The following is a 12,472-nucleotide window of genomic DNA, read 5'->3' on the forward strand; positions in this document are numbered from 1 at the left end:
ACAGACATCATGTGACACTTTGATTGCACGCAGGTGGATCTTAATCAACTAATTCTGTGACTTATGAAGTGAATTGGTTGGACCAGCTCTTATTTAGGGGTTTCATACGAAAGGGGGTGAATACCTATGCACACTCCAGATTTGTTTTTTCATCTTAATTGTTGTTTGTGTCACAGTAAAACAACAATTTTCACCTTTAAAGTGGTCGGCATGTTGTGTAAATCAAATGGTGCTAACCCTCCAACAATCCATTTTAATTCCAGCTTGTAATGCGACAAAACAGGACAAACATTAAGGGGGATGAATACTTTTGCAAGGCACTGTACTGATTGGGAACATATATGTACCTTTTTGGCCCTAAAAAGTTACCTTGAGGTCCGATAATGAGCTCAAGGGGTTACATTAGTGTAGATTTTACTTTGGGGTACAAAAATGGACTCCTACTGTACCCCTATTTCTGACCATGTACTGCATGATATTGTATAGTTTTTGTAAGACAGGTCAGCGGACAGCCCATAGTCCAAAGACGGCTAAGTAAAATATTTCCGAGGACCAAACCGAGTATGAGGGGGGGAAAAATACTGGCCGCATTCAGTGGGTCCAGTTTTCTAAACATGAATCATCATGGCTTCTGTAAGAGATTTTCTTTTGCTGTTTATCCAATCACATCCTTTTCTGCAAAGTATGTAAAGGCACTTACTGGACCAGAGATTGGCTACAGGGCTACAGACATTAGGTCAGAGAGTTTTCCGATGTTTTTCATTTTATTTTATTCTCCCTGTGTCAAGTTCAAAACAGACATCTTGTTCATTCTTAGTCAGTGGTGCAAGAGAAAAATAATATCCTGCTACAAAATAAAACCGTTTGTCTTTTTTAAAATAGCTGTATAAATTCAGCTATAAATCTCATCAACAGGCGGCACGGTGGTGTAGTGGTTAGCGCTGTCGCCTCACAGCAAGAAGGTCCTGGGTTCGAGCCCCGGGGCCGGCGAGGGCCTTTCTGTGTGGAGTTTGCATGTTCTCCCCGTGTCCGCGTGGGTTTCCTCCGGGTGCTCCGGTTTCCCCCACAGTCCAAAGACATGCAGGTTAGGTTAACTAGTGACTCTAAATTGAGCGTAGGTGTGAATGTGAGTGTGAATGGTTGTCTGTGTCTATGTGTCAGCCCTGTGATGACCTGGCGACTTGTCCAGGGTGTACCCCGCCTTTCGCCCGTAGTCAGCTGGGATAGGCTCCAGCTTGCCTGCGACCCTGTAGAAGGATAAAGCGGCTAGAGATAATGAATGAATGAATGAATCTCATCAACTTGCACCATATGGCCAAAAGTATGTGGACACCTGACCATCACATACGCAAGTGCTTTTTGAAGATCCCATTCCAGATTTACTCTCCCAGTTGAAAGTCACACCTGGAGGACGCTCTGGATTCTTACAGTAATGCTTTTATGGCTGAGGACTACAGTTGACTTGCTAACTTTAGGACTGCAGTTGTCAGGAACAGTTTTGCACTCAAGTTTCCATCAATGAAGAGTTACAACATCAACGAAACTGACTTCATGTTAAAACTGTTAATGTTATAGTCATGCTGTCTGTTGTTGCCCAAATGAGGATGGGTTCCCTTTTGAGTCTGGTTCCTCTCGAGGTTTCTTCCTCATCATGGCCGTAACTACCATTGAGGACACCGAGGTCATGTCCTCGGTATTTTTTTTCAGAAATTTCAAATTGGACTACGCTGAATTCGAGCAGTGATCAATGTAAAACGCAGCGTCCGCATCCATGTCATCTGTATTTCCCCCCAATAAAATTCACATTTGTCTAATGTCATCTGAAATCTCTCAGCCTCTGTCTCTATCGTTGCCGTGTCTAACGCAGCGTCACGTGACGTAGCCTATACTAGTGTCGGCCGGGGAAGTTGGGTTTTGGATAAAACAGGCAAGGTGTAGTCTACGCTCTATCACATATGCCTACCTAACCTAACGTAGGCTAATAGTCACATCGCATTATAGAGCTTTACCCGAGTGCAAAATGAAAAAGTTGCAACAAACTAAATTAAGGTTTGGACAGCCAACAGAAGAGCAGGGAAAGAGAAGGAGGGAAGGTGAGAAAATATTGTCAGTGCAGTGGCAGACCGTTCAGCGGTGTCATGCCAACTTTCCAAGGGGAAACGTTTCATTGTCATTGCCTATTACATTTTAGTTAGCATTTCAAGAAACATTCAAAACTACGTTGTCACAGGCAGCCCTGTGCAGGGCTGAGTAAACGGGCTTGTTTGAGTAACTCTCTCTCTTTCTCTCATAACTCTCTCTCACTCACTCACACAGACACACAAATACAGACACGCACACATGCACACAAATAATACACTCTCACACACTCTCTAATACATAGTCTTCACACAGAACTAATAGCTCTACATTCTAATGTAATTTAAGATAATGAAATGTAAATAATGCCAATACTTCAGGTAGCTGAGCAATACACTCAGTTCAGTTTTGACTTATGTCAGACAAAACTCCACAGTTCTGATGGCACAGTTTTAGAATTGTTAAAGTAAATGCGTTGTGAGCCAAACTTGCATTACAGGCAATGGTGAGAACACTCTGTTTCAGAGAATGCATGCAAATGGATCTCAATTCAAGACAGCCAGATAGACTGAAGGCCAATTTATGCTGACAACCCAGTCCTCGCAGACGGCGCCGCAGATGGCGTCTGCGTAGCCCCCCCACCTTCACAGACGCTCTGCGCGCACCTCCCAAAAATTGTGACCACCGCAGACAGCGTCGCAGACAAGAGGGCTCTGATTGGTCTACTCTACATCCGCTGTACACGCACTTCCGCTCCCCTACTTTCCCGGTTTGGTTTGTTTTCACTACCGCCATTTTTAAAAACACGCGCGAAGATGGAGCAGCACGAAGAGCGGTTGATCGAGGAAGTGAGGAAGTACGTACATCTATACGACTCCAGTTCTAGTCATTATAAGTAACCGGAGGATAAACACCCCACTAACCACACCCACCAACTACTGCTAGCGATTTCGCGACTTCGCGCCCTCTTGCGTTGTGGCAGTGAATAACATCGCGCACACCTATTACTCCCTGCTCAACGATAAATTACAACTGTCTGCGAAAAGCTATCTGCGAAAGCCTTGTCGCAAGAGCATGCAGAGGCCTTGATGCCTTTACATTACTGCTCAGAATGTCTCTACACATACAGACACCCACAAATAACACACAAACTCTCACGCTCTCTCTCACACACACACTCACACTATTATTATAAGGTGTAATACTAAAGCTTACAATTCAGCAGTTCACACCCTTTCTGTCATGTGTATGCTGCAATGTAAATAATGCCAATACTTTAGGTAACTGGTACTTGAGGTATGTATACTCAGTTCAAGAGTTCACTACTTTTCTACTTTTATGTCAGATAAAACACCACAGTTATGGTGCCACAGTTTTAGAATCGTTAAAATAAATGTGTCCTCCACCAAATCTATCCTTATTTATTTATTTATTTATTTATTTAAGTTGTGCCGGGGGGCTTCGGTGCTGTCAGCCATGTTTGACCTCGGTATTTGAAAAATCCTGGGTACGGCCCTGTTCCTCATGTCGTCTGAGGGAGTTTTTCCTTTCCAACTGTCGCCACAGGCTTGCTCATCGGGGATAGATTAGGGATAAAATTAGCTCATGTTTTAAGTCGTTCAAATTCTGTAAAGCTGCTTTACGACAATGTTTATTGTTAAAAGCGCTATACAAATAAACTTGACGTTTACTGTTATTCTGAGAAGAGTGTCCATTCAGGGGGCGGCGCGGTGGTGTCGTGGTTAGCGCTGTCGCCTCACAGCAAGAAGGTCCGGGTTCGAGCCCCGTGGCCGGTGAGGGCCTTTTTATGTGGAGTTTGCATGTTCTCCCCGTGTCCGCGTGGGTTTCCTCCGGGTGCTCTGGTTTCCCCCACAGTCCAAAGACATGCAGGTTAGGTTAACTGGTGACTCTAAATTGACTGTAGGTGTGAATGTGAGTGTGAATGGTTGTCTGTGTCTATGTGTCAGCCCTGTGATGACCTGGCGACTTGTCCAGGGTGTACCCCGCCTTTCGCCCGTAGTCAGCTGGGATAGGCTCCAGCTTGCCTGCGACCCTGTAGAACAGGATAAAGCGGCTACAGATAATGAGATGAGATGAGTGTCCATTCAGCACAATTACTGTATAGTAATGCTCTTGTGACACTGTAGAATAAGACACGAGTAATGCTCTTGTGACAGTCAGTGACTAGTCACAAGAGCATTAGTGAGTTCAGGTACTGAGGTTGGGTAAGGACGCCTGGGGTGCAGTCAGTGTTCTAACTCAACCCAAAGGTGTTCAGTAAGATTGAGGTCAGGGCTCTGTGCAGGTCGCTCGAGCTCTTCCACTCCAATCTTAGCAAACCGCGCCCTCACGGAACTCACTTTGTGCACAGGACCACTGTCGTGCTGGAACAGGTTTGAGCCTCTTGGTTCCGGTGAAGGGAAATTGTAATGCTACAGCACACAAAAGCATCCTATACAAATGCTTCAAACTTTGTGGGAACAGTTAATGGAAAGCCTACACATGGGTGTGATTGTCGGTTATCCACAAACTTTTGTCCATATAATGTAGATCAGGGGTTCTCAACCTTTTCTGCTTTGAGGCCCACCTATTCATACTTGTAACGAGTTGGGGCCCATTAAAAAAAGATCCCCAATTATTTTAGCTCATCTATTCTATTAGACTCTAATAACCTGTTGTAAAGTGTATTAATGGGATGCGACATCACTCTCTGTTCCAGATGGGAGCCCAGGAATTAAATAAATGCAATAAAAACAAAGTTTTTAATTGTTGGTATTGTATTTAAAACTGTACGGATGTGCCAGAAGCCAAACCATGCATGCAGGGCATTCTCAGTCAAAAGGGATTAATGATCCAAAAGTGGAGTCTGGGCGGCACGGTGGTGTAGTGGGTAGCGCTGTCGCCTCACAGCAAGAAGGTCCGGGTTCGAGCCCCGTGGCCGGCGAGGGCCTTTCTGTGCGGAGTTTGCATGTTCTCCCCGTGTCCACGTGGGTTTCCTCCGGGTGCTCCGGTTTCCCCCACAGTCCAAAGACATGCAGGTTAGGTTAACTGGTGACTCTAAATTGACCGTAGGTGTGAATGTGAGTGTGAATGGTTGTCTGTGTCTATGTGTCGGCCCTGTGATGACCTGGCGACTTGTCCAGGGTGTACCCCGCCTTTCGCCCGTAGCCAGCTGGGATAGGCTCCAGCTTGCCTGCGACCCTGTAGGATAAAGCGACTAGAGATGATGAGAAGTGGAGTCTGGTCCATTAACAGAAGAACTTATTGCCATGTTTGTGTACAGCAAACAAGCAAGTTATTAAAACCAAGAAGTACACTCAAAAGAAGTGGATATAGAAACCACTCAGTGGGATTAGATCCTTACACGCTAACAAAGAAGGATTTTTCCTGTGGAAGAAAAATTTACTAGCTAAATTTGACTTTAGTAGAATAAATTTTGATCCTATTGTAGCCGTAACTTTGTAAATACAAAAGACAGTAGTTATACATACTATTAATTAACTTAATGTGATGATAATTAACAGATAATCAACAGATTTAAGTTTTTTTTTTTTTTTTTAAAGTTGTGTACATTTTTTATCCCCCGCTGGCCGAAAAGCCCGAAGAGATATTTTGTCGTGGCAAAATCCGTCCTCTCACAATTTTTGGAGGAATTTCACCAAACTTAGCAAAAGGCTTTATTATAGGACAGTAATATGCATATTGCAATTTCGTTTGCAATATATTGTAGTGGGGGATATTGTGTTCTCAGAGCACTCTTGTTAGTCTTTTGCATTTGTAATTATTTGTATCTGTATCTGTATGGCCCCACCTGCTCTGCTGATCAACTTATCGTGTTTAAGTAAAGTTATTCATTCGTTCATTATGAGCTGGAAAATTATCCATCTGTTGAGTTCTCCGACATCTCAAACTACCTGGTGCTGCAGACATCGTTCTACACGGTCACACAGATGAAAACCTGGAAGAGCATGGAGGCGAGCAACTTTTTATATGTGGTCGGGTTAAAGATCTGGGGATCAGGACCAGGGGCGTCACTAGACCCAAGACCATACTGGGGCACAAAAGGGGCACAGGAAATGTATGCGAGCGCGCGAGCTAAAAATTTTGCACTATATTTATATTTTTTATATAATATATATTACATTTTATGTAATATATATTATATTTTATGTAATATATATTTATATATTGATATTTATATTTAGAAACGGCCTGCTTAAAACTAGTCACTAGAGCTGTAAAACTCAAAATGATTACGAGGACACTGAATCCAGGTCAATCATTTAATAATAACAGTATGAATATTTGCAACATTTGTGATAATAGCAATGTAATACTTATACTGTTGGTAATATTGTAAAAGAACATATTAACATACAATACAACACCGCCGAGTTTTTAAACTCAACCAAGAGTACTTAATGGCCAACAGTATTCACACTTGATACCTTTTAAATCACCAAACATATCTTTGTAAGCACACGCATTTTCAGCATTGAACATCTCTAAACACAATCCAAAAGCCTCTAAAAGCACCACTGTGTGTGTGTGTGTGTTACAAAAATGACAGTGGAATTACTGTCTACTAACCTGTAAACAGTTGAAAAACACGGAGAGATGGTTTCCCCTGCTCTGAATTTCATTGCATCTGAGGGCTGCTGGAGTCTGCGGTCCCCATAGCAACCAAGATGTTACTCATGTCACGCGCACACTTTTTTCACATTGCTTAGTGTGCGCGAGGCCAGCCAAAACTACCAATGTAAAAGCATTGTAGATGGTCTTCTTCGCGCATCGGTTAGCCTACCCCACGTTATGAATTAATTAAATTGCAGCTATTCCCAAGTTTAAAATTCAGAGCGTTTCGTCACTGGATTTTTTTTACTGGGGCACTACAGATCTATACTGGGGCACGTGCCCCAGTAAAATACCCCTGGCGACGCCGATGATCAGGACACTACAAGATAAATCCTGTATAATTTTTGCCCGGGTAAGGAAGAGTTTCTGGGCTTTTTTACGCGTCTTTGAGAAGGTTGCTAGGACCATACAAGTTTTAGTATCGGGTGTAAACAAACCACAGCCGCTCGATTCTCAACCCTCCCTGCTCTTCTCTTCCAGCAGGCATCACAGATCCGTATAATTTACCCACAAATGTATTTATTTATTCAGCCTCCTTCACTCTCTCTCTCTCTCTCTCTGTCTCTGTGTGCATGCGTGGGTTAAATGTGACAAAATAAAGGCTTGTTCTTCTTAATTTACCCACAAATGTATTTGTTCCACTTAAAGTATACAGCAAACCAGCTACCGGATTTGGGACACTATGACATCTTGAACTATTTAGTATTTGGCTTCAGACTTGAAAAAATTTTGTGGCCCAGTGGTTGAGAAACACTGGTGTAGATCATACAATAAAAAAAAAAGAAAGAAATATCTGGGAATAAATTAAAAGGCACAGACAAAAAAAAAAAATCACTAATATGGGAGCCATTTATACACAATTGTATCTGCACTGTGGGCTAATCATAAAATAACTCCTACATACAAAAACAACTGTGGGAACAACTTGCCTCAGAGTACATCTTTGTTAGCAATATTGATTAATTATCCATATTTATTCTGGTTCAGTTCTCATTCTGACCAAATACACACAATTTACAGTGAATTGGAACAAGATGTCGGTGGTATTAAATAAATCCAGATTTTTAAATGGAGATGAAATTCAGGTTGCTTCACTAGAGAACCAGACTGTTTATTTTCTTTTCCTGCCCCCCTGCAGTTATCGGCCCTGTACCACACTGTAGATAAGCCAATGATGGAGGAGGAGAAAGAACACGACTACAGCAGCATCGGCGAGATCAGGGGTATGGTGGTGGAGTCGAGCTCCAGCGAGCTGTATGCTACGGTGAAAGACGTGTACCCCTCACCCCCTGCCGAGCAGCCTGCGGAGAACACAGACCCCGGCTACGAGACCATCAAGATCGCAAAGAGCGTCGAGGACGAGGGCCAGCAAGATAACGGGCTGGTGGAGCCTGACTACGCGAATGTTGGAGAGCTGGAGCTGAATAGTGAGGCGTCCCGTCTCTGACTGAGAGTCTCACAGCACTTCTTCAGCAAATCAGAGTGATGTAGTAGTGGCTCAGGCAGACTTAGTTTAGCACTTCTTTAATCAGAATAAGCACTCCAGTAAATGAAATTAATATGGATCACTTGTGCTTATGGTGTAAAAGGTTTAGGAAAAAAAAAAACAGTTCAGATTTGTTGTGGCATTTAAATATAATGGTGCATTGCTGCATCATACATTGCCTCTCCAGCATCCCTGGTTCAATCCTGAATTCAGGTGACTGTCTGTGCGGAGTTATTCATTCATACTCTCCCTGTGCACATGTAGGTTTCCACCAGATTCTCTGGTTTCCCTAAAAACCATGCTGGTTGGTGGATTGGCCAAGATAAATTGCCCCGAGCTGTGAATGAGTGAGTCCATCCATGCCAGTCCGTCTACCTGTGATTGACCGGCGTCCCATCAAGATTATATTTCCACCTAACAACCAGTCTTCTTGGTATAGGCTCCGGATCCACCCTAACTCTGACCACATTAAAGCAATTACTCAAGAAGAATGAATGAATGGGCGGCACGGTGGTGTAGTGGTTAGCGCTGTTGCCTCACAGCAAGAAGGTCCGGGTTCGAGCCCCGTGGCCGGTGAGGGCCTTTCTGTGCGGAGTTTGCATGTTCTCCCCGTGTCCGCGTGGGTTTCCTCCGGGTGCTCCGGTTTCCCCCACAGTCCAAAAACATGCAGGTTAGGTTAACTGGTGACTCTAAATTGACTCTAATTTTTTTTTTTTTTTAGAACAAGAGAATTTCATTCATTCATCTCATCTCATTATCTCTAGCCGCTTTATCCTGTTCTACTTGCCTGCGACCCTGTAGAACAGGATAAAGCGGCTAGAGATGATGAGATGAATGAATGAATGAATGAAATTCTCTTGTTCTAAAAATAAAAATATTGTAATCCAGACTTGTGGTTAGCTCCTTGATGCTTTAATTTGATGAAGCAGCGATCAGACCACACGAGACTAAGACTTCATGGAAAAGGTAGTTCACTGAAGGGGAAAGGACGCTGTATATGAGACTCCTTTGCTTTCACGCACCGTCACCGAAAGATGTGAGTGTGAATGGTTGTCTGTGTCTATGTGTCAGCCCTGTGATGACCTGGCGACTTGTCCAGGGTGTACCCCGCCTTTCGCCCGTAGTCAGCTGGGATAGGCTCCAGCTCGCCTGCGACCCTGTAGAACAGGATAAAGCGGCTAGAGATGATGAGATGAATGAATGAATGAATGAAATTCTCTTGTTCTAAAAAAAAAAATTATTGTAATCCAGACTTGTGGTTAGCTTCAGGTGGATTCAGACATAGTGCAGAAATCATCTTAAGGAAAGAAAGACGGTGTATGTATGGTGATGTGATGTGAATATTTGGGTGCCATAATTTATAGTCACCACAGTGCTTTCATTACAATCCTTGACGCTTCGAACAGACAACCAGCAACATCGCTGTGGCAAAATGCATCTATTTAATTACCTCGCAGCTTTTGAATCTAAGATCAAGATTCAAGAAATATGCACATGTCTAGGGAAAAAAAAAAATTGGACACGTCTGTGCCATCTGCAGTCATAATCAGGAGCGTATAGTAAGAGGAGTTGATTATACAGAAACAATTTTAGCTGTAGCATTTACGATTTCTGATCCCTTGCTATGGAAAGGCAATGTTGTGGTTTTTGTTTGTTTGTTTGTTTTTAATTTGATGAAGCAGCGATCAGACCACACGAGACTAAGACTTCATGGAAAAGGTAGTTCACTGAAGGGGAAAGGACGCTGTATATGAGACTCCTTTGCTTTCACGCAGACTTTATCATGATGAACTCTGACCTGTGAATTTCTGAACCTCCGGATGTTTTGAAGCAGTAAATAAACAGGACGGGGCTGTCATCTCTTTCTGGTAAAAGTTTATGGTAGAATGTGCCGTTCAGTACAGTTTTACAATATTACTTACCCATGTTAGGGTTTTTGTGGTAAAATGATTTTTTTTTTTTAATGTCTTGTTAGCATGTTGCCGCTTCTGGATTATGTAGATTAAAAATCAGCTCCTGTGGTACGTACAGTCCTACTACATCAATTCATAATGCTAACAATCATAGAAAAAAAAGGCATATCTATTGCTGATGTAGGACTTTTCTAAATTATTTGTGATGTGAAGAATATTTTACTGTGTCCGAATGAATCATGTTCATTAATGAAGTCCTATAAATTGCATTGCTATAGCTTATACATAGCTTATAGTAGGTACAGAGTAGTATATTTATAGAGCACAAACGGTACCCACGTCTGCACTATTATTACCATGTACAAACTTCAAATACAAAGTGATTTTCAAGATAAAAATACACAAGACACTGCATGTGTGATCATGACATGCCAAGAGACATTTTGTAAATACTTCTGACTTTATTCATAACTTTTAACGTATTGTACGATTTTACACACCACTTCAATAATGTGCCTGTCCTCTCTTCTCTCTCAATCAAGGCTGTAGCCTTTTCTGATGACTTATAAAGCACAGGAGTCTGTGTGAAAATTTTTAAGTGCTGTGGTTGTTTAAAAGGAATTTGTGCAAGAATATAAAACTAATAAAAAAAAAAAAAAAAAAGGATCCTGACTTTGTAAGAGGTCCCGCAGCATACAGTGTGATCGTGAGTGAGTCCTGTTTGGTGAAAATGTTGGTACATTTTCTTGGTACAAGCTCTGTATTGTGAAGGTACATCCATTCTTTGATATCATGGTATAATATTGTTATCACTTGCATCATAGTGAATTGAGTGCATTTTATTTTTATTTTTTTTGTAAATACATATCGCTGCATTTGTTTTGTATCATCTTTTTAAAGTGTCATTTGCCAATTAAATAATTCAGTCATGCTGGACTCGTCAAAGAGCTTTTTTTTGTGTGTTTTGTACATGCAGGTCTATTAGTACTCATTGCATTTAAAAAAAATCTGTGCATATAAAGATCCTCTTTAAATCAGTTATAGTAAAAGGATCACCGTTTACGAAGAGACTGATTGATTGATTGCCAAGGACGGCAAATAGAAATTCTCGTGCTGTTCTCAGAAATTGCATGTTTCAAAGCTGGTAAACCATTTTGGTGATTTTCATGGTGTGAAAATGTCCTCTGATGTGCTTCCACAAGGCAAAAACAAGACCGCAACATTTGCTTTTTAGAAAGTTTTACTATGTCAGCACTAATTCAGCAACGTTATCTATCAGTATGTGATGATCTGGCAGTACTCTCCTGCTCAATGTTTGTTTGAATGTTGTGGGCAGTGCTAAGTTTTACAGCCCCAATTCCAAAAAAGTTGGGACACCTGTGTAAAACTTAAATAAAAACAATGTGAAAATTTGCAAATCATGGAAACCCCATGGTATGAGGGTGCATTAGTGCACATGACAATGGGTAGCTTGTACATCTGGGAAGGCATCATTAATGCTGAATGATATTTACATGTTTCAGAGCAATATGCTACAATCCAGACACAATCTTTTTCAGGGAAGGCCTTCTTTCTTTCAGCAAGACAATGCCAAACTGCTTTCTGCACATATTAAAACTGCATGGCTCTGTAGTAAAAGAGTCCAGGTGCTAAACTGGCCTGCCTGCAGTCCAGACCTGTCTCCCATTTAAAACATTTGGCACGTTATGAAGAGCAAAATACAACAAAGACAACCCCAAACTGTTGAGGAACTGAAATTGTATATCAGGCAAGAATGGGACAACGTTTCTCTTTCAAAACTACTGCAATTGGTCTCATCAGTTCTCAAATGTTTGGAGTGTTGTTAAAAATAAAGGTGATGCAACACAGTGGTAAACATGCCCCTGTCCCAACTTTTTTGAAACGTGTTGCTGACATCAAATTCAAAATGAGCATGTATTTTTCAAAAAACAATAAAATTTCTCAGTTTCAACATTTGATATGCTGTCTTTGTACTATTTTCAATGAAATATAGGGTTTCTATGATTTGCAGATTCACATTCTGTTTTGATTTACAGTGTACACAGCGTCCCAACTTTTTTTGGAACTAGGGTTGTAAGAATTGCTGTTTTCCATTACATTTGAACAGAACAAAAAGCAAAGCAAAAAAAAAAACAAGAGTGCAATTTACTCTCCAGTGCACCAAATCCTTCCTCTTTAGTACATTCAAAAAATGGCTTTACCAGTTGATAAAAAGCCTGGATTATATCAAGGATACTGATTTGCCACAGAGGGAATTTTGTTAAGGGCGGCACGATGGTGTAGTAGTTAGCACTATTGCCTCACAGCAAGAAGGTTCTGGGTTCGAGCCCAGCGGCCG

General features: G+C 41.7%; 1 protein-coding gene across 1 annotated transcript in view; it reads left to right on the forward strand.

Moving 5' to 3' along the window:
* The window catches only part of pag1 (phosphoprotein membrane anchor with glycosphingolipid microdomains 1), a 146,326-nt gene extending 135,268 nt beyond the window's left edge, over positions 1 to 11,058 (forward strand). Inside the window, exon 7 of the mRNA XM_060942725.1 lies at positions 7,853 to 11,058. Coding sequence (XP_060798708.1) covers positions 7,853 to 8,161 — 309 coding nt within the window. The 3' untranslated portion in view covers positions 8,162 to 11,058. The remainder of the gene's footprint in view (positions 1 to 7,852) is intronic.
* Positions 11,059 to 12,472: the final 1,414 nt, after the last annotated feature.

Source organism: Neoarius graeffei, chromosome 16, assembly GCF_027579695.1.
Source record: "Neoarius graeffei isolate fNeoGra1 chromosome 16, fNeoGra1.pri, whole genome shotgun sequence".
NCBI lineage: Eukaryota > Metazoa > Chordata > Actinopteri > Siluriformes > Ariidae > Neoarius > Neoarius graeffei.